Raw genomic sequence first — 24535 nt, 5'->3', positions numbered from 1 at the left:
CTACCGGGTAATTTTTTTTCAAAATATATTTTTAAACAAAAAGGTTTAATCTTTGAACTTTATCGAAAGACGTTCCTTTATTTCTTGAAATGGGACCCATTCAATTTGTAGTGACTAGTCGGATGGATTTTTTACCATGCCAAATCTGCATGTGCTTGATCAATCAACTGATACAATATTTACCAAGAATGTTAATGGTAACTTTGAGATATCAAATATTTCATCCTAAAAACCATTCACCTTAAATATGAAGTATAATGATCATTATTATATATATCATCTAGCAATACCCCAACAACTTTTTAAACTTAATTCGTTTTCCACCACAAGACAGCCATGTTGGGTGTCCACTGTAAATACCGTACCTGGTTAATTCAGTACTGGGGATGTTTGACCCTTATTTATTTAGGCATTTATGGAAAGTGAAAATAAATGTTTTAAAAAACTAAAAACTTTATAATTTGACAGGATCAACATATGTGAGATTGAATATTAGCCAAAAATAATTAAACAAATAAATCCTTTGTGACTGAACCTTGATTTTTTGGTGTGTTGGTTTGACAGATTTGTATTGAAATATTTTTATTTCATGGTTTATAACTTTGTTTAAAGTAAAATAATCGATTGTGTGCTTCCGATTCAATTTGATAATCGATTGTAAATTTGGTCCGATTTTGCAACACACATGTATAGAGTAAATTTTGAACCCTGATTACTAGATAGAAAAGGTGCAGTGTTACATCCATCAAGTGTTATGCAATCATTATAATTTGACAGGAAGAGTAAATTACATGGTTATTTAGTTACAGTACTAGATTGAAGTAAAAAATAAAATAATAATTAATCAATATATACATATATATGTGTACATGTAAACAATTTTATATATAATGTTTCCAAGGATAGCCCATGACAGCTCAAAAGCTTATTTCCAATGGTCCTTTGAACAGATGTTAATGTGAGAGGGTAATTTCTTCAGGAGAAAACCAGTAATGTTTCAGGAGAATTCATACTCACAGAACCAAGCTTTGGGCACCTGAAAAATGTATAGTGTACTCACCACCCTCACCCCCATCTTTAAGCTTCTGAAAATTTTTACTAAAAAAAAAACCCTGTCAAAAAAAAAAATGAATTCAATGCCTACCATACCCATATTCTGATATCTGATCAAAAATAATATGAACATTTGAAATGGTAATAAATAACATTTATTAAATAGATGTACCTTTAACATAATCTATGTATGTTTATATCAGACCCTGAGCAGAATGCTGAAATCTTATCCCTGAGAAGTAGAGAAGAACTGAAGAATGCAGTACTGCAGTTGGTGACCTATCACTACAATAATAGTGCAGCCGTCACAGAGGTGAGAGAAGAACTTTAGTGAAAGAAGACAATAATTGAAATATACATGAAAAAATTAAAATTGGACACCAAAATGAGTGAATTCTCTGGTTTATTAGGGGTCACAAGAATTTGAGCTGTATAGTCATCACTGTCAGTTTGTCTATTTGACTTTCTGTCTATCCACAATTTTTAGTTTCTTCCTAATAAAGTTTTTAATTATTATCCAATTTAAATTCAGATTTGGCATTTTGTTTCTGTAGGCAGTAAGACATATTTTGATAAGTTTGATTCTGTATGTCATCCACTTAGGATCTGGAATAGAGGTGTAGATGCCATCCCAAGGAATTAATTATATTGCTTGCTGCAGAGGAACCAAAGCACAATCTGTATCTGTCACATTTAGATTATTTAATATCTCTTTCTGCCAGTGATTTTGGTGTGGAATTGAGGCTTAGGTTTTGCATTTACTGATAAGTTAGATTTTATAAAATACTCGCTTCACTCTGGTTGAAGTACGTTGTATAAATGTTTTTTAAAGGAATTCTAGTTCAAAAGCAGATTTAATCAGTTCCGGTTCATCAACAGATTTATTAAAAACAACTTTTTATGACTGCTTTATGTAAATGCATTATGGATATGGTATCACCCTTTTTCTAAAAAATTATTTTGACTATACACATACTGTTATATACATTTTTCTATGAAATATCATCACTTTTGACATTTTATAGTGCATAAATTGTTTTAATTCTTCTTGAATTTTAAATTTCTGTATAAAATTAAATATTCTCCCATTATCTCCACTGTATATGCTCATCCTATGTTAGGTCCTTGCTGACTGGTCAGTTTTCAGGTTTCTTTTATTTCCTTTCAGGTTGCTGACTTGTTATCAACCTCAGACCTAAATGTGAAAGGTACTGTGTTCACTTTTGCCAACCATATTGGCATAGCTGCTTTTAAATTCCTATATACACACAATGGATATTTTAGTGTGTTTTACTCTTCTTTTCATCTATACCTGCAATTAAAGCTAAAAATTGAAGCTAATAAGATGAAAGGCTGTGTTTTATTTAACTTTAGATCTGAACAAATATATGTTGGAATCTTTTGGAGGGAAAACAAGAATATGTTAGAGTCCAATATAAAGAATTATGTCATTTGACAAAGACTTGCAACATAAGATTTAAAACGTAAACATAGAAGTGGACTAATTGGAAACCATAAGTAGAGGGCAGCAAAGGTGCATCAAAATACTTGAACATGAGTCAAATTTTATTTTGTTTGTCAAGCTGATTTCACTTCATTGTTAAGTTTGTGAATCTTAACTTGATATTTTCTAAAACCCTGCCTATTTAGCCCATTGAAAGAACTTCATGGTACATAAAAAGCAGGAAGTTTGTCATTTTACATCATATCAAATGTTGTAATCAGATCTTCAGCAAAAGACTGCTTTTTCTGCAACTTCTTGCAAACATAAGCATGATAAGTACCATGCATGGAACAAAATACATATGTGGTAAGGCAAGATTTTATTTTCTTGTAACCTTGGCACAAATGAATACGCAAATTTCAAGATTATCTCCCTTGTTGTGACTTTCGTTGAGGAGGGGAGTATTGTTGCCGCATAATCAGACAGGTGGGACAGTTATTTTATATAGATGGTTTTCCTATGACATATTTTGCCTCAGAGTTATTCCCCTTAGCCACCATCTTGAAGGGCAAAGCAGTGAATTTTCTTCTTTGAGCAACCAATTTTAAACATGCATGCCAGAAATATTTGGGGGAAAATATTTACAATTTTAAAATTATGAATTAATAGAGGCTTTAAAAAAATGTATATTCATAAGAAAAATTATGTTATCTTTATCTCAGTAACCAGTGTAACAAATTGATCTTGGTTGAATAACAGGTCTGGACGATTTCCAAATATGGAAGTCAAGGCGAACTCAAGAACGATAACTGAAAGTTGCTATAAATGTACATCAAATACACGTAATTATTTTTCTGTCCAATCAGACAACAGCATTTTTACACACCCCAAAACATATTTAAAAAAAACAAAAAGATAACACGTGCTTTTGTTTTTTTTCCTCAAAAAGATTTTTTTAGCAAAAAATCTGCAGAAGTAAAATGAAAACATTTAAAGAATAAGGTATTCCCCACATATTTACCGTGAACAACCTTGACATTTTTATCTCGGTAAAGAAAAAAAATAATGCATGATTATAGAATTTAATCGTTTAGTATGGAGGTATAAATCGCACCAGCAAGTTCTTATCAAGTTCAATTGTAACATTTACCAGAATATATTATATGTTGGTAAATATAATTTGCTTAGCTGTCCGATTTTCATCGATAATGCTTAAATTCCATGTGTATAGATCAACTCACACGAGTGTTTATCGTATGGACGATAACATATAGTTTTAAATTATCACAGGTTTCATGAGCGCTGAATACTAAGCTATGCAGACTTTAAATAGGCATGAGGAAAGGCATATAATGTGGAGAAAAGAGAATCCTGTAATTATACATGAATGAGTTGTATCTCAATGTCTTACCTCGCATATCAGAAACTGCATGGACTAGGCCGGAATTAAAAATATCTTTGTTTCCCCTAACCCGACCCTAAATTCTCAAGTTTGGTCGGTAGGTAGGTAAACAATTTTATTTTCTGACAGCAGCTTTGAAAATACATGCTAAAATTTAGTGGAAAATTACATTTTTAAATAAGAAAAGTACAAAAGAAAGTGATTTGTGAACAAAATGCTAAGTATCATACATATGCCGTTTAAAAGCAAAATTCATGATTAATTAATTCACAACTGTAATTTAGATGAACTTGTGAAATATCTCACGCCAGAGTACATTTATATAAATCGAATAAATAAGACAAGATTCTCAAATACGCAAAGACTGGACATCGGAGTATATTTTTTCAAACTTTCAATCACCCTCCAGTGCTTATAGACAGTCAATGTACTTTTCTGAGGGCAATGAGATTTGCATTGGTGTTAGAGCATTTTGTTTTGGAGTTAAAAAGTAAGTGGCTAATTGTAAGTCGCAGGTTCAAATACCAATGAGGAACGTTGAAAACGGTCCTTCGAAAGGGACCATAAAAACATATCCAGTGTCGCAGAAGATGCTGGCTCAAAAAAAGATCCCCAATGCTTAATATCAAAAAAGTGCGTAGTACGTCTAAATTTGGAGCAATGGGGAAATCTTCAAATGTCCCAACAAATCTCGAAGGGATTAAAAGCAAAGAAACAACCAATCTTCAAGGGCCTGATTAAAGAAAAATACACTGGATATCTCGGGAAGCTGAATTATGATTTCAAAACTATTTGGAAAGAGTATTTAAACAATATTTAAATGAACCAAAACAAATCTACAAATGATAAAATTGTCATATAAAACAATGTCATAGTAACGAAGTTTAACCCGTAAATAAAGGCATGAAAAAGTACAACTGAATTATATTTATCAGGATGAATATGCAGACATTTTTACAACTCCTATGATTCCATAATGGCAAATAGTATATATAGGAACATCGAAAAATTGTTTATTACATCAAAACTTAAATTAAATAAAATGCAGTGAAATTGAATGATGTGTTCAATAGGTGGGCCCCTCATCTGCTCATGATGCCATGTATTACGTACCTGAAATTCAACAGACAGATTTGTTTGTTCGTTTACCGTACCTTTCGAAAATTTATTCACTCACATAGAGACGCCAAGACACCTCCGAAACACTCTTAATTAGTCATGGTAAATTTTATTACCAAACTGTTTCAAGAGTAAAGAATTTTAGTTAGCTAAAGGCATAAGATTGAGACAATGCTCTTGTTTTATGAGGAACTTCTTCCCTGTAATCACATCTGGGCGCTATTTTGTTTCCATCAAATGCTTGAAAACCACGGTAGAACAATGTCGGCCGTTCTGATAAAAACTGCTTTAATTTGATGAAATTGTATATTCTATAAAACTTGGTTGACAATAAAAAAAATTTTTGAATCATCTTAATTAATAAATCTTTTCAGTCGAAGCAATTTAATTGGATCGGTCGCGTTAGGGGAAACAAAGGTATTTTTTATTTTGGCCCTATTTTGTAAAAAACACTCAAAAAATAATATAGACTAAATAAATATATATTCAATAAGATTTTTATGTCAGGCTCTAAAAACTGAAAATTTACTGTATTTATATCAAAATTTTAACGATAGTTAAACTTTTGGGATTGCTACCTCCTAGTGACAGATTTTTTTATCCCACTTAAAATGTATTCTAAGCTTACAAGTCGTGTTTGTTCACGGTAGAATTGTCATAAATATTAAATTATTCCCAAATGCGCTTAAAGGTTACAAAAAATTTGTACTAAAAACATCTTTTGAGCAAAAAACTTAAAAACCACGTGTTTTATTTATTTGTCTAAATGCTGTTGTCTGATTGGTCAGAAAGACTTGCAACGTGTTTATTCTGTGTATTTATAGCATTCACGGTTATCGCTCTTGACTTCCTTATTTGGAAATCGTCCAGACCTGAATAATGAAGGGCCATACTATATGGCGGCCATGGGAAATAACTCTTGCTTTAATCACCTTAATGGAAAACCATCTATATTGGATACATTGTGTCATCGACATACTTGTTCATATGGTTTATACTGAGTAAACTCAGGTGACTTATTGCTGTCCGTTTTTCGTCCGTCGTCATTCGTCATGCATCGTATGTTAACATTTGAACATTTTCAGCTTCTTCTCTGAAACCACTGAACCAATTTCAACCAATTTTTAGCTCACCTGAGCTGAAAGCTCAAGTGAGCTTTTCTGATCACATTTTGTCTGTAGTCCATCTGTCCGTCCGTCTGTCTGTAAACTTTTCACATTTTCGACTTCTTCTCAAGAACCACAGGGCCAGTTTTAACCAAACTTGCCACAAAGCATCCTTGGGTGAAGGGGATTCAAGTTTGTTCAAATGAAGGGCCAGCCCTCTTCCAAGGGGAGATAATAATGAATTAATGAAAAATTATGGTATCTTTTAAAAATCTTCTTCTCCAGAACCATTGGGCCAGGAAAGATGAAACTCATGTGGAAGCATCCTCAGGTAGTGTAGATTCAAATTTGTTCAAATCATGACCCCTGGGGGTAGGGCGGGGCCACAATGACCGATCAAAGTTTTACATAGAAATATATAGGGAAAATCTTTAAAAATTTTCTTCTCCAGAACCATTGGGCCAGGAAAGATGAAACTCATGTGGAAGCATTCCCAGGTAGTGTAGATTCAAATTTGTTCAAATCATGACCCTCAAGGGTAAGGCGGGGCCACAATGGCCGATCAAATTTTTACATAGGAATATATAGAGAAAAATCTTTTAAAAAACTTCTTCTCCAGAACCATTGGGCTAGGAAAGATGAAACTCGTGTGGAATCATCCTCAGGTAGTGTAGATTCAAGTTTGTTCAAATCATGACCCCCGGGGGTAGGGCGGGGCCACAATGGCCGATCAAAGTTTTACATAGGAATATATAGGGAAAATCTTTTAAAAATCTTTTTCTCCAGAACCATAGGGCTAGGAAAGATGAAACTAATACGGAATCATCCTCAGGTAGTGTAGATTCAAGTTTGTTCAAATCATGACCCCAGGGGGTAGGGCGGGGCCACAATAGCCGATCAAAGTTTTACATAGGAATATACAATGTATAGGGAAAATCTTTAAAAATCTTCTCCAGATCCATTTGGTTAGGAAAGATGAAACTAATGTGGAAGCATCCTCAGGTAGTGTAGTTTCAAGTTTGTTCAAATCATGACCCCCAGGGTAGGGCGGGGCCACAGTGGCTGATCAAATTTTTACATAGGAATATAAAGGAAAAATTCTTCTCAAGAACAGAAAAGTTTTGTCAAATTGACATGTAAGCATCTGCAAGTAGCGTAGATTTAAATTTATTCAAAAATTGTTGGGGGGGGGGGGGGGGGGGGGGGGGGTCACAATGGGAGATCGAGTAATTTATAGGAAAAAATCTTTAAAAATCTTCTTTTCAAATATGTCAAAATTTTACATGACTTTTGAATGGTTTATTGATATATTGACATTTTCAAGTTAGTAATAGAAAACAAAACCCCCTCATCCATCAAGAAAGCTTTTCAATAATAAGCTGATTTTGGTTTTTTAACTAGCCCATGTGCTCAGTGCTCAGGTGAGCGATGTGGCCCATGGGCCTCTTGTTGGCATATAGCATCTATGGGTGAAGACAAACAAAAATTATGAATTTCATGGTCCCCCCCCCCCCCCAGGGCCTGGGGGATGGGGCCAAAACCACTAAAATTAGTGCAATCTTTAAAAAATCTTCTTCTTTACTCCTGGACATTTAGCAGTCAAACTGTTGGTATGGTTGTAATCAGCATTGAGTCTTCTACCAAAATTATAAATCTTATGCCCCCAGGGTCTGGGGTTCTTGTATTAGGGCGGGGCTAAATAAGTTACACAGTGAAAATGCATAAATTCTTTGAAATTCTTGTATGTTCATGGGCATTAAAGCTAACCAAGTGCATAGTTATGTTGAATAAGGCTGCCTGTTCCAAAATTGTGAATCTCATGGCCCCATGGTCAGGGGTTGTAGTGGCAGGGCGGGGCTATATAGATTATATATTGAAATTGCATAAATTCTTTGAAATTCTTCTTCTCTGTTCGTGAGGATTAAATAAACTAACCAAGTACATAGTTATGTTGAATAAGGCTGCCTCTTCCAAAATTTTTTAATTTCGTGGCCCCAGGGTCAGGGGTTCTAGTGCTAGGGTGGGGCTATAAAGATTATATATTGAAAATGAATTATTTCTTTGAAAATCTTCTTCTATGCTCCTGAGTATTAAATAAACTTACCAAGTAAATAGCTATGTTGAATAAGGCCGCCTCTTCCGAAATTGTGAATTTCATGGCCCCTGGGTTGGGGGTCCTGGTGTTAGGGTGGGGCTCTATTGATTATATAGTGAAAATGCATAAATTCTTTAAAAATCTCCTTTTCTGCACCTGGGTATTAAACAAATGAACTATAAACATAGTTATGAGGAGGAAGAAAGCCTCTTTGAGATTTGTGAATTTCAGGGCCCCTGGGTCAGGGCTTCTTGTGTAAGGGCAAGGCTCTTAACTTTTTATATAATGAAAATGCATGAATTCTTTGAAAATCTTTTCCTTTGCTTCTGAGTATTATGCCAATTATCTTTAGTTAGTACATATTTATGACGAAGAAAGCTGCTTCTTCCAAAATGGTTAATTTTCGAGCTTGGGGGGGGGGGGGGTGTTACATAGTCTGAAAGTAATTTGATGCTTTGAAATCTGCACTTTAATATCAATCAACAACATGATGAAATAAAATTTTATAAAATTTCCAAAATTTTGAAAGATGTGGCTCTGGGGTCAGTGACTCCTGTGGGATGGGGTGCACAACTGATAAATTAAAAGTGGAAATGCATTTTCTCTTTGTTACTCTGATCTACCTCTGGGTATTAAGTAACCAAAGTAAGTATGCTAAGTGTATAGTTATGATAAGCAATGGTGCCTCTTTCCAAATTGTGAATTTCATGGCCTCTGGTTTAAAACACAAATCAAATTCAATTGTTGGGAAGTTGTTACATGATACTCAGGTGACCTATAAGGCCCATGGGCCTCTTAACCTTATTATAACTTCAAAAAAAACCCACTAACTATTTAGAAAATGTTTGTACAATCAAGAAAATAGGTTATTTTTATACCCCACACAACAAGTTGTGTGAGGTATAATGTTTTTGATCCATAAGTCAGTCAGAGTGTCAGTCCTTCAGTCCTGTTTTTTTGTCAGCGCAACTCCTCATAAACCGCTGCACACAATTTGGTCAAACTTTGCAGATGTTTAGGACAGAATGTGTAGATGTGCATATTACAAGGAAATTCCTATTCCTTTATTTTTTCTGGGAATTTCTGTACTTTTCAACTTAGATTTTTGGCTATATCTTGAATATAGAGATGAACAGTTTGTCAGCACAACTCCTCATATAAACTTCTGCACACAATTTGGGCAAACTTTGCACATATTTAGGACACAATGTGTAGATGTACATATTACCAGGAAATTCTGATTCCTTTATTTTTTACGGGAATTTCAGCACTTGGACTTTTCAGGGAGCCTGGTGTATGTGAGTTTGCTCACTTTTTAGCTCTACTGGTCAGAGACCAGAAGAGCTTATGCGATAGTAATGCGTCCGGCGTCCGTCCGTCTGTCCGTCTGTCTAGCTGTCCGTCTGTCTGTAAACAATTTTTCAAAATGCTACTCCTCCTACAGTTTTGGTCTAATTTCAATATAACTTGGCACACAAGTAGACTACACTAAGATACATAATTCTGTGTATCGGTTTTTGATTTCGATGAACGGTGTTGCCGTGGTTACTAAAAATAGAAATTTCTGTGAAATTCTTTCAAAATGCTACTCCTCCTACAGTTTTGGTCTGATTTCAGTATAACTTGGCACACAAGTAGAATACACTAAGATACATAATTCTGTGTATCGGTTTTTGATTTCGATGAACGGTGTTGCCGTGGTTACTAAAAATAGAAATTTCTGTGAAATTCTTTCAAAATGCTACTCCTCCTACAGTTTTGGTCTGATTTCAGTATAACTTGGCACACAAGTAGAATACACTAAGATACATAATTCTGTGTATCGGTTTTTGATTTCGATGAACGGTGTTGCCATGGTTACTAAAAATAGAAATTTCTGTGAAATTCTTTCAAAATGCTACTCCTCCTACAGTTTTGGTCTGATTTCAGTATAACTTGGCACACAAGTAGAATACACTAAGATACATAATTCTGTGTATCGGGTTTGATTTCGATGAACGGTGTTGCCGTGGTTACTAAAAATAGAAATTTCTGTGAAATTCTTTCAAAATGCTACTCCTCCTACAGTTTTGGTCTGATTTCAGTATAACTTGGCACACAAGTAGAATACACTAAGATACATAATTCTGTGTATCGGTTTTTGATTTCGATGAACGGTGTTGCCATGGTTACTAAAAATAGAAATTTCTGTAAAATTGTTTCAAAATGCTACTCCTCCTACAGTTTTGGTCTGATTTCAGTATAACTTGGCACACAAGTAGAATACACTAAGATACATAATTCTGTGTATCGAATTTTAATTTTAATTTTGATGAACGGTGTTGCTATGGTTACTAAAAATAGAAATGACTGTAAAATTGTTTCAAAATGCTACTCCTCCTACAGTTTTGGTCTGATTTCAGCATAACTTGGCACACAAGTAGACTACACTAAGAACATAAAGAGACTTTATCAACGATCATTATTCTATTTATTGCTGTTGTAAAATTTCAAATCCCAGCTGCTTAAGTACTTTTCTTTTCCTTTGCTATAAGTTCAAACCAGTAGAGCTTCAGTCTCGACAGAGACTTCTGGTTCTTTTATCTTTTGTCAGCCATTTTAACAACCAAGTAAAGGTTCTAAGTAGATTAAGCTTTTAATTTCCTAGTAAATGTGCTAATTAGCATTATTAGATTAAGGTTTGGAAAACATAACCACTTCTTTGATTCAGAGTTGCTGCAAGCAACAATTAAAAGCTGTAGTTTGTAAGGGACGAGGGAAATTTAATGAGTGTTGTGGTAAAAGTATTTACACTATTCATAATGTTTGATGCCTGAAAGTGTTCATCAATAAAATTCCTCCTTTCTGTTTTAGGGGTGTTGGAGTCATGTGTCTCCTCCACGAGCCAGTCAGAAGCTAATGCCTTGAGTACTTTGGAGACTTGTGTCAACTCCATTCTGAGCTTGGTTGAAAAGCCCAGAAACTCGAGTCTCAATGAAGAGCTCAAAGTAGGTGTTCTCATTTTTGTCATTGAAAGTTTTCATATGTGTTTTTTTTTGTTTTTGCAAGGTAGATAAACAATGTTAAAACACAGAGCAAGCTTAATTCTGTTGTAGCATTTCCAATACAGTTGAGTTTATTTCCTTGCAATATTTGGAATTTAAAAAAGTTAATACTTTTATGTCTTTGTGATGTTAATATATTTATAACAGGGGAAGCTGACTTGTCTGGTCAGAATGGTTCGTGAAATGATAGACAGACAGACTGTCAACAGACCAAGACTACTGAACCTGTTTTGTAATGAGGTGAGTGTATTTTGAGGTTAACTTTTGATTAAAAAAAATCAAATCTTTCATTATTTCATTTTCTTGTACATCTGTATGTACATTTACCTCTGTATCATATATGTAGGTGCAAATTTGTTCAAATCTTGACTCCCTGGGCAAGGATGGCACCATGAGAAGTAAAGAAAGCTGTACATAGAGATTTATTGACTTAATCAAGAAATAGAAAACTGCATTATGTAAACTTGATATCAAGACTAAATATACTGAGATTTGATAAGTACATGTAACTAGATGGACAATTTAATCATCTACATATCAATATTTTATAAAGTTGATTGAGAAAGTTACTCAGGTGAGCATTATGACGTATAAACCTTTATTTGTTACAGTGGTGTAAGATTAATGATTGTTAACTTTAATGCTTTGTTTATAGAGGATGCTGCCTATTTTTGTTGTATGGGTACTTCACAAAGAAGAAGTAATGGCTTTAGATACATACTTATCCTTGTAAGTAAAAGTCTGTCCTGTAAAGTTTGTATTAGAACAAGCAGTCTGGGATTAGTGTTATTATAGTTAAAAGATAACTGAAAATTAGAAAATACGAGCAACCCAAAACAAATTAAAAGCAGATCATTATTGAATGTTATTTATAAATATTTACATTTGCAAATGTTTTCCTTTATATAACACTACTGAAAGCAATGCGTATCTATAACTGTATAAATACTGGTACGGGGTCAAGAGGTAATAGATTTGCGTATGGATAAACGTTCGACTTAATTTCTCTGTGAAGTCATAAAGGGTCGACGGGCGTTCAGTGGGTTTGAAAAATAATGCATTTCACACGTTAAAAGTCACAATCAGGCAAATATAAAGTATGAATAAGTCACAAATGTAAATACACTGTATAAGTAATAAGGTATCATTTGTAAAACATCTATCGGGCTATAAACACGGGTTGGTACGAGATCAAATTCATCATAAAGCCCTTCGGGGTTTATGGAATTTAATCCGTGACCAACCTGTATTTATATCCTGATAGATGTTTTAAAAATGATACCTTATTTCTTGATTAAGGAGGCTGGGGGGGGTTCAACAAATTAACAACAAATTAACCACCAGATTTAGCATATTTTTTTAGATACGGTATATTAAGCTAATCAACTATCATTTGGCAAAGAAAAAATTCATACATTTTAGTTTTTAAAATTTGATCATTTTTGTATATCTTAAAATGGAGCTCTTCTTTTAAAGGAGATCGAAATAGTCTGAAAATGGATGCCACCCCCCAGCCTCTTTAAATCACATAGATAGTTAGGTACTGATTTATCAAATCATAAATATGCTTGTTGTCAGAGATTTTGTGGGACATAAGCTCAGGAGGAGTTGATTCCTATTGACCATTTGGGGTGGGGTGGGTCGATCAGTGTGCTTAGATTCCTCTTCTGCCATAATGGTCAGCGAGGTTTGGAAACATTGTTTATTTAAAGTAGAATAAACATTGTTTAAAAATATCCCTTACATATTGCTTAAATAGAATTCGAATGAAAAGCATTTGAGATAATTTGTTTGATTAATTAACATTGACGGAGATGTGCAATGCCTATATTTTTATGTTTGTTAAAATTTCAGTAAATATTCTTCACCAGATTTTGTTGAGGCCTTTTCCAGTGAGTTAATATCAGACCTGTCTACTTGTAGTGATGAACCATGGTATTTAGGTAAGGGTCTAATTCATACTAAACTTGCTATATTTGTGCTTGTACATATATAACTATTATATAGTAATCAGAATCTTTAGCTCTTCTTATATCAATTAAAAACAGTCTATCTCCAAATTTGTGAGACTTTCATGTTGTAAAATGTAAAATGTAAGTAAAAAACATTTGTTTGTAAAATAGACTGAGCCTTTTGCCCAATCCTATTTTATAAATTACAGGTGACTCTCGATCTCTTGAAGTTCCGCAAGAAATGTTCGAGAGATCGTGGGGTTCGATTGATTGATTGATTGTATACTGCTTAACGTCCCTCTCCAGAATATTTCACTGATATGGAGACCTCACCATTGCCGGTGAAGGGCTGCAAATTTAGGCCTATGCTCGGCACTTACGGCCTTTGAGCAGGGAGGGATCTTTATCGTGCCACACCTGCTGTGACACGGGGCCTCGGTTTATACGGTCTCATCCGAAGGACCGCCCCATTTAGTCGCCTTTTACGACAAGCAAAGGGGTACTGAGGACCTATTCTAACCCGGATCCCCACGGGGTCGGGGGGTTCGAGAGATAAGAAGTAAATAATATTGAAAACATGCAATGACTTTGTTTACAAATACTTCCAGTATATACAACATTGATGAACGGAAATGAAATTTCCGGATTTTATTTACTTCCTTTCGGGGGGTTCGAGAGATAGGAAGTAAATAAAATCCGGAAATTTCATTTCCGTTCATCAATGTTGTATATACCGGAAGTATTTGTAAACAAAGTCATTGCATGTTTTCAATCGTATTTGCCATGTAATTTACTTTATATTAACAACAATTATCGTATTTTGAATAAATAAATTGATTTCCTAAAGGTTCAATATTTATTTGTTTTTATTTCATGATTACGGGTACGTGAAACCTAAATAACAATTGTCGGTTTGGCTGTTGCACAGCTTGATCGGGTCCTTTACCAGTGTTCGTCAAATTTCTCGTAATCGGTATTCAACGTTCAATCCTTGTTTGCCATACTGGGATTATGTACACTGTACTAAAAGTTCATAGTCTATAAGAACCTTTTGACACATATGTTTTAAAATTATTTTCTAAAAATTATCGTCTTGGTTTCAAGTCAAAATAAGTTGTGAAGCAGTTCGTTTATAATTTACCAATTATAACCAATTAATTATATCAACACAAGGACGACCCACAGGTTTAGTGTCATCTATGTAAACACCCAGTTAACACTTCCATGCCAGCCCCAGGCATTTACTGATATCCAGGTAAGTCAATCTAAACTTCGAGAGATAGAGGGTGAAAAACAATGACGTGTATAACGGGACCCATGTCATGGTTCGGAAGATAGAGAACTTCTAGAGATGAAAGTTCGAGAGATCAGGAGTAAATTTGCTTAGTTATAGAGAGGGAAAAAAACGGGACCGGAGGTTCACTTCGAGAGATAGAGAACTTCGAGAGGTTGGAGTTCGAGCCATCTCGAGTCACCTGTATTTATACACTGTAATTTAACTCATGTGAGACTGCTAAACTCATTATACAAATATCACTTACTCTATGCTACATATTTGCACACAATATATTTCTCTCGTGGAAAAAAACTAGTTTTTGTCTTTGAATTGTATGTAGAACGTCTTTGAAAGTATACAGTAGTCATAATTAAAAAAAAACAAAAAAAAAAAAAAAAAACAAGTCCCAGAGACTTTGCTTCAACCAAGTTTTACTGTATGAAGACAGAGATTCTCATCAGAGACTGCAGGGTTCCATAAAATGATGTTTTGTATTGACAGAAATTTTATCTCTGGTGATCAGGAATTCCCAGTCTACTCAGAGAGACAAAGATGCCGGGAGACTTAGAAAGGTAAACCAAATTACAATCCCAGAAGAGTTGTTAGAGCTATACATGCATGCTCTTGTTAATTACCATTGGTTTCATTGAGAGACTTTTGGTTAAAAATTTTTATGCCCCTGGATCGAAATATCGGGCGTATATTGTTTGTGTCCTGTCTGTCTATCTGTTTGTCTGTCTGTCTCTTTTCAACTTTAACCTAGCCCTAACCCTGAGGTATATACCACTTCATTCTACATCCCACTCCAGAATTGTGTTACCATCAGGGGCATAGTGTTTCACAAACACATCTTGTTTTGGTAGTACACGGATGATCCAGAGCTGGAATATAAATATGATTGTAGGGAAATAAATAGAAACATTTTCTTCCAAGACAAACTTTTGGGATGGTGAAGTTGCTGTGCATTAAATATACAAATGAAATTATTTTTTATAAAGATTAATTTCTAGTATATTTTCGTTTCAGATTTCCAAGCATATCTTGGATTTATTCTATAAGAGTAAGTATACTTTAGCTCTAATTGTCAAGGACCAAATAAGATTAATGCAAAAAAAAAAATTGGGGGGAAGCATTTCCATAGTGAAAAAATCTTCACAGGGACATTAAACAACTTACAATCAATAAATCATTGTTGCCATTGTTACTTAAAATAGAATAGCTTTGATCTTGTTTCAATAACTGTACCATTTGGCTCATAATTATGTGTATCCATTTGAAATCTTGATGAAACATCAAAATAATTTGATTACTGAACATTTATGATTTGTGAAATTCTTATAAATATGATATTTTTAGCTCTTACTGAATTTATAACTTGGTTTAGAAAACATTACCCTGAAAATAACATTATTTCTCTAGATGTGACAAGATAGTTTTTCAAGTTTCTCTTCTGTTATCGGTATACAAACCAGGAGAGCTACATTCTCATTAGATTTGTCTGGCTGTGTAATATTTATTGTTTTAGCATTAGTATCTGAATTCTTATAGAGGCTTTAGATGAGCTGATGATGAACTCTGGAACTCTAAACACTGTGGACCTGTCAGACTGCTGTTCAACAGACATTCTAAAGAAACACTGCTTGAGTACTATCAGCTTGTGGATGTCGCATCGACCTGAACTGAAGGGTAAAAGGAAAAGCTTATTGTTTATAACTAATACTTATAAAATTTTAATATCAAATAGTTTTAAAAAAAATCTTTTATGCTGTTACTCACAAGGTTTGCGTAGAGTGGCTGCTCTAGATTCGCGAAGTAAGGAGCTGATCCTTACATCGTGGGTTCAAATGCCACTGTAGGATGGGGAGACCTGTCCAATGGATGAGACCGTATAATCCGAGGTCCCATGTCACAGTAGATACTGGCACAATAAAGATCCCTCCCTGGTCAATGGCCCTGAGTGCCGAGTATAGGACAAAAGTTGCGGCTCTCCACCGGCAAGTGGTGGCGTCTCCATATAAGTGAAAAATTCTTGAGAGGAACATTATTTAAACAATATATACCCACAAAGTGTACATATGAATCATCATATTTATCCCCTTGTAACCTAGGGATGTAGAAATACACTCTTTAGTGATTGGGTTGAACCCTTCAAAGTGGAAGAAATAGGACTAGTTCCCAGGGTTCTCCATGAGCTGTTTTACTGTGTTGCTCCCGACACAGTAAAATTTTCTCCGACACGGTAACGATTCAATTTTTATGCATGCAACACAGTAAAAATTTTGCGGACACAGTAGGATCTGTGATACTTAGAAAATCCAAACATATAAATTCTCTCTAAGTGAAACTTTAATCAAACAATTCTACCGTCTTTCAATTCTGAAATGTAGCGCACTTACTTACTAGGACTTCACCCTGCATAATCAATTATCTCCTAGACCCTTGCCAGACTTTACGCATGAAGGAACAAAGACAAACAGTTTGTTTTCACACTTCCATGTAATGGTTAATTAGTAGTTGGCTTGCATTAAAATGAATTGTATTATTTTTAAAAAAAATATATTTAAATACGGTATGTCTTTTCTGTAGAGCAATGACTCTAGAATTATGTTAGTACTGTAAGTCAAACATAACATCCTACCGAAGTCATTTAACTGATGTTAATAAATTGCTATTTTCAATATGTTCAAGGAACTTTTAAAAAAATATTTTACTATTCTGAAGTTCCTCTTTTTTTGTAATTCGGTGATTGGATCAAGAAAACTGATGAAAAATCACGGCAAGTTTACTTTCAAAAATTTTTCAAAATTTCAAAATTAAAATTTCCATGTTTCAATGGGTTTAACCATTTTTGCATGTCAAGCAAACCAAAGATGGTATTTTTGAAACTTGCCCATAGTTGTTAGATTTAGGTAATGAGAATTTTGTGAGTTTGCCCACTAGCTAGTATTGTGTAAATTTAAAGATAACTGGGTTGGCATCTGATGCTGCCAAATTTATTACTGTGGATGTGTATCTCTTGCAGTCAGTCAGTGCATTGAATAACATTTTTCATGATGATTCTTACTGACTGAGAGAAAAAGATTTTTGGAAGTTGTATCATTAGGACTACTTGTGTATAAAGAATTGAAGAATGGATATTGCAAACAAGATTTAGTTTTCAGTAATGTCTCACAAATAAATACTGTAAATCACTTTTTATTCACTAGAACTTTATTTTCGCGTAATTACGCGAGACAATGCGTTCGCCAAAATTTAATTCTCGCGTATAAAAGTATTCCATACGATTATGTAGAGGGATAACAACTATTCGTGAAAATTATGTTTCGCTTATAAAGAGTCAATTACAATCTCGCAAAAATAAGGTGTCGCGGAAATTTAGTGATCTACAGTATACTTCTTATTGCTAGGATATTGCAATTAATGTGTGTTCATTGCTTTCAGTGGCAGATGCCTTAAAAAGACAAAGAGAATGGACCTACAGCAAACTGTCCTCTTCATTAATCCTCTGGTACAAACAGGTAAAAAAATCTGAAATTAATGTTATAACTATAGCCTTGCTAATCAGATCAAACTTATATAAATTATGAACTTGAATCTACAGCATACGTTAAATAAAATAGAAGTTAGGTTTTTTAGCATGCTACATCATTTTTAGGTAGCTACATTCCAAATTTTGTATTTTTGATAAAATGTTGGTAATGCTGAGAGGAATCCAGAAAAAAAGTTCCACCCTCATTTTCTTGTAGTTATGTACATCAATATCGCTTCCAGGAGCCATTTTCAAAGAGATTTGGCTACTTCATTTAAAGATGTAGGACTCCAAAGTGCGATGGTCACGCCAAAGTCCCATGGTCTGCGCCAAACCCTGATGGTTTGACACGCCAAAATCCGATGGTGCAGAAAACAATTAAAGTTTATGACATCATAGTACTACTATGCAAAAATGCGATGTCCTGCCATGCCAAGGCCTCATTGTTTAAAATAAATACAAATATATAAAATAAAATGCAAAGATTTACCCTCATATTTACTCGGTAACTATAACATAAATATCTTGGCAGAGTGCAGGACTAATCCGAACAAATTATCAATTCAGTAGTGTTCATGGACTAAACTTAATCAGTCGAGTTGTGTGCGAGGACTAACCCTAATTAATGCTTCTAGTGGGTGAAAACAATAAGCAAAATCAGAACAATTGTATACACGAAACGAATACATGTACTGATTCAATGGATTTTGAATTCAGGACAAAGGCATGACATCGGACTATTGTGACATCATAAACATTGATTCCTCTGCACCATCATACGTTGGCGTACCACACCATCACACTTTAGTGCAACGTGTCTCATAGGAAACGAGCCATCGGACTTGGGCGTAACCATTGGACTTGGGCGTCTGTAAAGACAGCGAGCCATCGGGGTTTGGTGCAGACCATCGGACTTTGGCGCGACCATCGGACTTTGGCTTCACCATCGCACTTTGGAGTCTTACAAATATATATTAAAAGACAAAAGCTATGATGTTCACACATTGATAAGCAATGGATAATGCAAACCTATTGATCTAGATATCCTCATAGTTGCTGCACAACTGTAGCATTATGGTTTTATATTTTAGTCCTTGACCATAATTTTAATTAAAACTTACAGCTGAACATGACTCTCAAATAGGCATATGCCAATTTCCATATACTGTATACAGGGAAATTTTCGCCCCCGTTTTATTTTTGCCCCTTTCACCCTACTTTCATTTGGGTGAATTTAAAACGGGGCGAATTAAAAAAATACGGTATAATTTCTTTAACAAAACTATGACTGGGCGAATTTAAAACAGGGCAAAATTGTTTGCAAGTGTGAAAGGGCGAAAATAAGACGGGGCGAAAATAACCCTGTATACAGTAACTATCTAAGATAACAGCACCAGGGTATACCCCTCGCATTCGTTACACTCGACTGCTTTATTATCGTGGGTATCGGCATGGAATGGTGACCCGTGTTCATTCTAGTTATCTTGCATTGCCTTTGTTTACATTTTATTGCAGTTATGTGTATCTGTATTTGTTTGTATACTGCACTGACTTTTTAGCTCACCTGAGCCGAAGGCTCAAGTGAGCTTTTCTGATCAAAATTTATCTATTGTCATTGTAGTCGTCGTTGTTGTCGTCGCTAACTTTTCACATTTTCATCTTCTCAAGAACCACTGGGCCAATTTCAACCAAACTTGCCACAAAGTATCCTTGGTTGAAGGGGATTCAAGTTTGTCCAAATGAAGGGCCACCCCCTCTTCCAAGGGGAGATAATTAATAATAAGTGAAAAAATATTGGCATCTTTTAAAAATCTTCTTCTCAAGAATCACTGGGCCAGGAAAGATGAAACTCATGTGGAATCATCCTCAGGTAGCGAAGATTCAAATTTTTTCAAATCATGACCCCCAGGGGTAGGGTGGGGCCACATTGAGTATCAAAGTTTAACATAGGAATACATAGGAAAAATCTTTAAAAATCTTCTTCTCCAGAACCAATGGGCCAGGAAAGATGAAACTCATGTGGAATCATCCTCAGGTAGAGAAGATTCAAGTTTGTTCAATTCATGACCCCCTGGGGTAGGGTGGGGCCACAATGGGTATCAAAGTTTAACATTGGAATACATAGGAAAGATCTTTAAAAATCTTCTCCAGAACCACGGGGCCAGGAAAGATGAAACTCATGTGGAATCATCTTCAGGTAGTAAAGATTCAAGTTTGTTCAACTCATGGCCCCCAGGGGTAAGGTGGGGCCACAATGGGGTATCAAAGTTTAACATAGGAAAACATAGGAAAAATCTTTAAAAAGATTATTAGCTCTTCTGAGCCAAAGGCTCAAAGAGCTAATGCTATGGCCATTTGTGCGGTGTGCGTCGTGCGGTGTGCGTTAACTTTTTAGAATATGGGCTGTAACTCAAGAACCCCTTGGCCAATCAGTGTCAAATTTGTCACAGGGTATCCTTGGCCCATGGGCTACCATTTATACTAAAATAAGGGTTGGGACCCTAAAACAAGGGGAGATAATCAGGAAAACAAAACCAAAAGTACTGGTTGCAAAAAAATCTTCTTCTCCAGAACCACCAGGCAGATTTTCACCAAACTTACATACAATGATCAGGATATGTTGAAGATTAAAAATTGTTCAAGGCATGACCCTGGGGCAAAGGGCGTGGTCTCAAGGTCACTTCAAAGTTGACCTAAATTTACAATTAATGAAAATGTCTATATTTTGCTTACTATAAGGACTAGGATCATCAAATCTTGTAAGTAGATGCATCTTAGGACTTCACATCATGTTAACTCAAAAGTAGGTCACGGTGACCTACTTTTTTAATTTTGCGGGGATTTGTTTTCAAATTGATTTGAAGGCATATTTAGGACACTTTAAGGCCTATGATCATCAAACTTTGTCAGTTGATGCATCTTGGGTCCTTGAACAACGTCAACTTAAAAGTAGGTCACCGTGACCTACTTTTTGAACTTTATGACTTATTCTTTTTAAAACATTTCATCCCATTATTTCAGACACTGAGAGGGTTAGAATCATTAAATCTTGTAAGTTGCTGCATCTTGGGACCTTAAAACATATTTAAGTAAAAGTAGGTCACTGTGACCTACTTTTAGAATTTTGCAGGCATTTGTTTTCAAATTGTTTAAAAGGCATATTTTGATTACCTTCAGACCAATGATCATCAAACTTGGTCAGCTGATGCATCTTGGGACTCTGAAAAATGTCGACCAAAATGTAGGTCACTGTGACCTACTTTCGACATTTTATGGCTATATTTCGGTATCTCAGGTATTTATTGGCTTAGAATCATCAAACTTTGTGAGTTGATGCATCTTTGGTTTTCGGAGAGTGACGACCAAAAATTAGGTCACGGTGACCTACTTTCAATATTTCATGGCTATATTTATGTATCTCCAGTACTTATAGGCTTAGAATCATCAAACGTTGTCAGTTGATGCATCTTGGGTTTTCAGAGAATGTCGACCAAAAAGTAGGTCATGGTGACCTACTTTTGACATTTAATGGCTATATTTATGTATTTCTGGTACTTATCGGTTTAGAATCATCAAACTTTGTTAGTTTATGCCTCTTGGGTTTTCAGAGAATGTCGACCAAAAAGTAGGTCACAGTGACCTACTTTTGAATATCTCAGGTATTTATTGGCTTAGAATTATCAAACTTGGTCAGCAGATGCATCTTAGGCCTCTGATAAATGTCAACCAAAATGTAGGTCACGATGACCTACTTTTGACATTTAATGGCTATATTTAAGTATCTCCAGTACTTATCGGCTTAGAATCATCAAACTTTGTCAGTTGATGCATCTTGGGTTTTCGGAGAATGTCGACCAAAAAGTAGGTCACGATGACCTACTTTTGACATTTTATGGCTATATTTAAGTATCTCTGGTACTTATTGGCTTAGAATCATCAAACTTTGTTAGTTTATGCCTCTTGGGTTTTCAGAGAATGTCGACCAAAAAGTAGGTCATGGTGACATACTTTTGAATATCTCAGGTATTTATTGGCTTAGAATCATCAAACTTTGTCAGTTGATGCATCTTGGTTTTTCCAAGAATGTAGACCAAAAAGTAGGTCAAGGTGACCTACTTTTGAATATCGCAAATACATATTGGCTTAGAATCTTCAATCTTAGTTTGTCTATTAATGCATCTTGAGTCCTCAGAAAACTCCAATCTTAAAGTAGGTCACCGTGACCTACTCATGTTTTTTTTTTATAGCTTTATTAAAATATCTTCAGTCCTAATTGGCTAAGAATCATCAAACTTTTTATCAGTTGATGCAACTTAGGTTTTAGGATACTTAGGGTTAGAGGCTTCAAATACAAGTGATAGGTTGTACAATTTATCAGAAGAGCGATTCAAGGCCCTTGGGCCTCTTGTTAAATATCAGATAATGTCAAATGACAATGTCCTGTTTGCGTAGAGTCTGGTAATTTGAATGAAAATTTTGAAAAATGAAGATTTCTTAAATAATGTCCCGTTTGCGTAGTGTCTGGTAATAAAAATTTTGAAAATTGAAAATTTCTACGATACTGTCCTGTTTGCATAGTGTCTGGTAATGTTGGAGGCAGTGGACGTCTTGGAGCAGATGAAGGTTGTCATGGAAACCCAGGAAGTGAACTGGCACGCGGTTCTCTCTTTCCTGTCCACGGCTGTGGTCTGTATGCCAGGCCTCTCCAGTCTTATACAAGGTAGAAACAGTATAGTCACAGACACCTACTAAGTTGTCGTACATTAAGAAGACTATTTCTCACTATAATATATGTGTCAAATATTTACTGATGTCCCTAAATTTTAAATAGCACAATGACAACAATATTTCCTTTTCTTTGATGACCAGATTATGTTGGCGTCTTGCTGAGAGATGGACTAGAGAGCTCTAATCTGGAGAACCTTGTCATTGCCTTCCTCTTCACCAGACAGTGCTGCTATGAAGGGCCCCTGGTGTTTGATTCCTATCCAGACTGGTTCCAGGTAACATTGATTTGTCTTGGGACTGGTTCCAGGTAACATTGATTCATATCCAGACTGGTTCCAGGTAACATTGATTTGTCTCCAGACTGGTTCCAGGTAATGTTGATTCATATCCAGACTGGTTCTAGGTAATATTGATTCATATCCAGACTGGTTCCAGGTAACTATGATTCATATCCAGACTGGTTCTAAGTAACATTGATTCATATCCAGAATGGTTTCAGGTAGATTCATATCCAGACTGGTTCTAGGTAACATTGATTCATATCCAGACTGGTTCCAGATAACATTGATTCATATCCAGACTGGTTCTAGGTAACATTGATTCATATCCAGACTGGTTTCAGGTAGATTCATATCCAGACTGGTTCTTGGTAACATTGATTCATATCCAGACTGGTTCCAGATAACATTGATTCATATCCAGACTGGTTCTAGGTAACATTGATTCATATCCAGACTGGTTTCAGGTAGATTCATATCCAGACTGGTTCTAGGTAATATTGATTCATACCCAGACTGGTTCCAGGTAACTATGATTCATATCCAGACTGGTTTTTAAGTAACATTGATTCATATCCAGACTGGTTTCAGGTAGATTCTTATCCAGACTGGTTCTAGGTAACATTGATTCATATCCAGACTGGTTTCAGGTAGATTCATATCCAGACTGGTTCTAGGTAACATCGATTCATATCCAGACTGGTTCTAGGTAACATTGATACATTTCCAGACTGGTTCCAGTTAACATTGATTCATATCCAGACTGGTTTCAAGTAACATTGATTTATATCCAGACTGGTTCCATAAAACATTGATTCATATCCAGACTGGTTCCAGGTAACAATGTTTGATAAACTTTTTAAAAAATATTGGTATTTGAGAAACTCTAATGACTGATTTTCCTATCACTATTTGCATGATGGTTTGCAGTTCAAGTTCAAATTTATGATGAGAAGAAGGCATCATTGCATATGTGACAACTTAGTTTTATCATTGGACCTAAATGTTGAAGAGTGGGATCATGAATTTTGGCATTAATTATCATGCCATCAATCTGTTCCTTGATATCTAGGAATTTAAAAGAATTCTGATCTGAAGATTTAATTTATTAAAATGTTTTGGCCACACTTTTCAAACCACAAGTCAAAATATTTTAGGAGTTCCTCAGAAAAGGCCGAATTTTTTGTAAAAAAGTTTAGAAAAATAAAAGCTTTATAGCCAACTTGACTTAACTCTAAGCAGACTTTTTTGAAATTAAACCATTATATCTTTAGAATTTTGAGTTCGAAACTTTATTATTTAGAAAGGGGAACACTATAATCTATAATACTAGAACTGCAAATATTCTCTGGAACACTTAAGTATATTCACATGCAGTACTGTATATAGGCATCAGCAAACAAAGAAAGTTAATATTAGCAATTGTAAAATGTTAAAGGTTGCCAGTCTACAGCTATTGACAAAGTACGTGTTGTAAGAATGTCTTAATTTGTCTGTGTTTGTAATTCT

The 24535-nt window shown here is 35.0% G+C and overlaps 1 protein-coding gene across 1 annotated transcript in view; it reads left to right on the top strand.

The window, feature by feature from the left end:
- LOC134244288 (Fanconi anemia group A protein-like) overlaps positions 1-24535 on the top strand; it is an 83544-nt gene that overhangs the window by 4565 nt on the left and 54444 nt on the right. Inside the window, exons 2-13 of the mRNA XM_062726549.1 lie at positions 1257-1366; positions 2222-2261; positions 11073-11206; positions 11411-11503; positions 11919-11992; positions 13118-13206; positions 14993-15063; positions 15518-15551; positions 16040-16177; positions 17933-18009; positions 22599-22740; positions 22890-23023. Of these exons, the coding sequence (XP_062582533.1) occupies positions 1257-1366; positions 2222-2261; positions 11073-11206; positions 11411-11503; positions 11919-11992; positions 13118-13206; positions 14993-15063; positions 15518-15551; positions 16040-16177; positions 17933-18009; positions 22599-22740; positions 22890-23023 (1136 nt within the window). The remainder of the gene's footprint in view (positions 1-1256; positions 1367-2221; positions 2262-11072; positions 11207-11410; positions 11504-11918; positions 11993-13117; positions 13207-14992; positions 15064-15517; positions 15552-16039; positions 16178-17932; positions 18010-22598; positions 22741-22889; positions 23024-24535) is intronic.

The sequence above is a fragment of the Saccostrea cucullata genome, unplaced genomic scaffold, assembly GCF_032062105.1.
Source record: "Saccostrea cucullata isolate Sc308-1 unplaced genomic scaffold, CSIRO_AGI_Scuc_v1 ctg277, whole genome shotgun sequence".
Classification (NCBI taxonomy): domain Eukaryota; kingdom Metazoa; phylum Mollusca; class Bivalvia; order Ostreida; family Ostreidae; genus Saccostrea; species Saccostrea cuccullata.
This window is presented reverse-complemented; position numbering and strand designations above follow the sequence as displayed.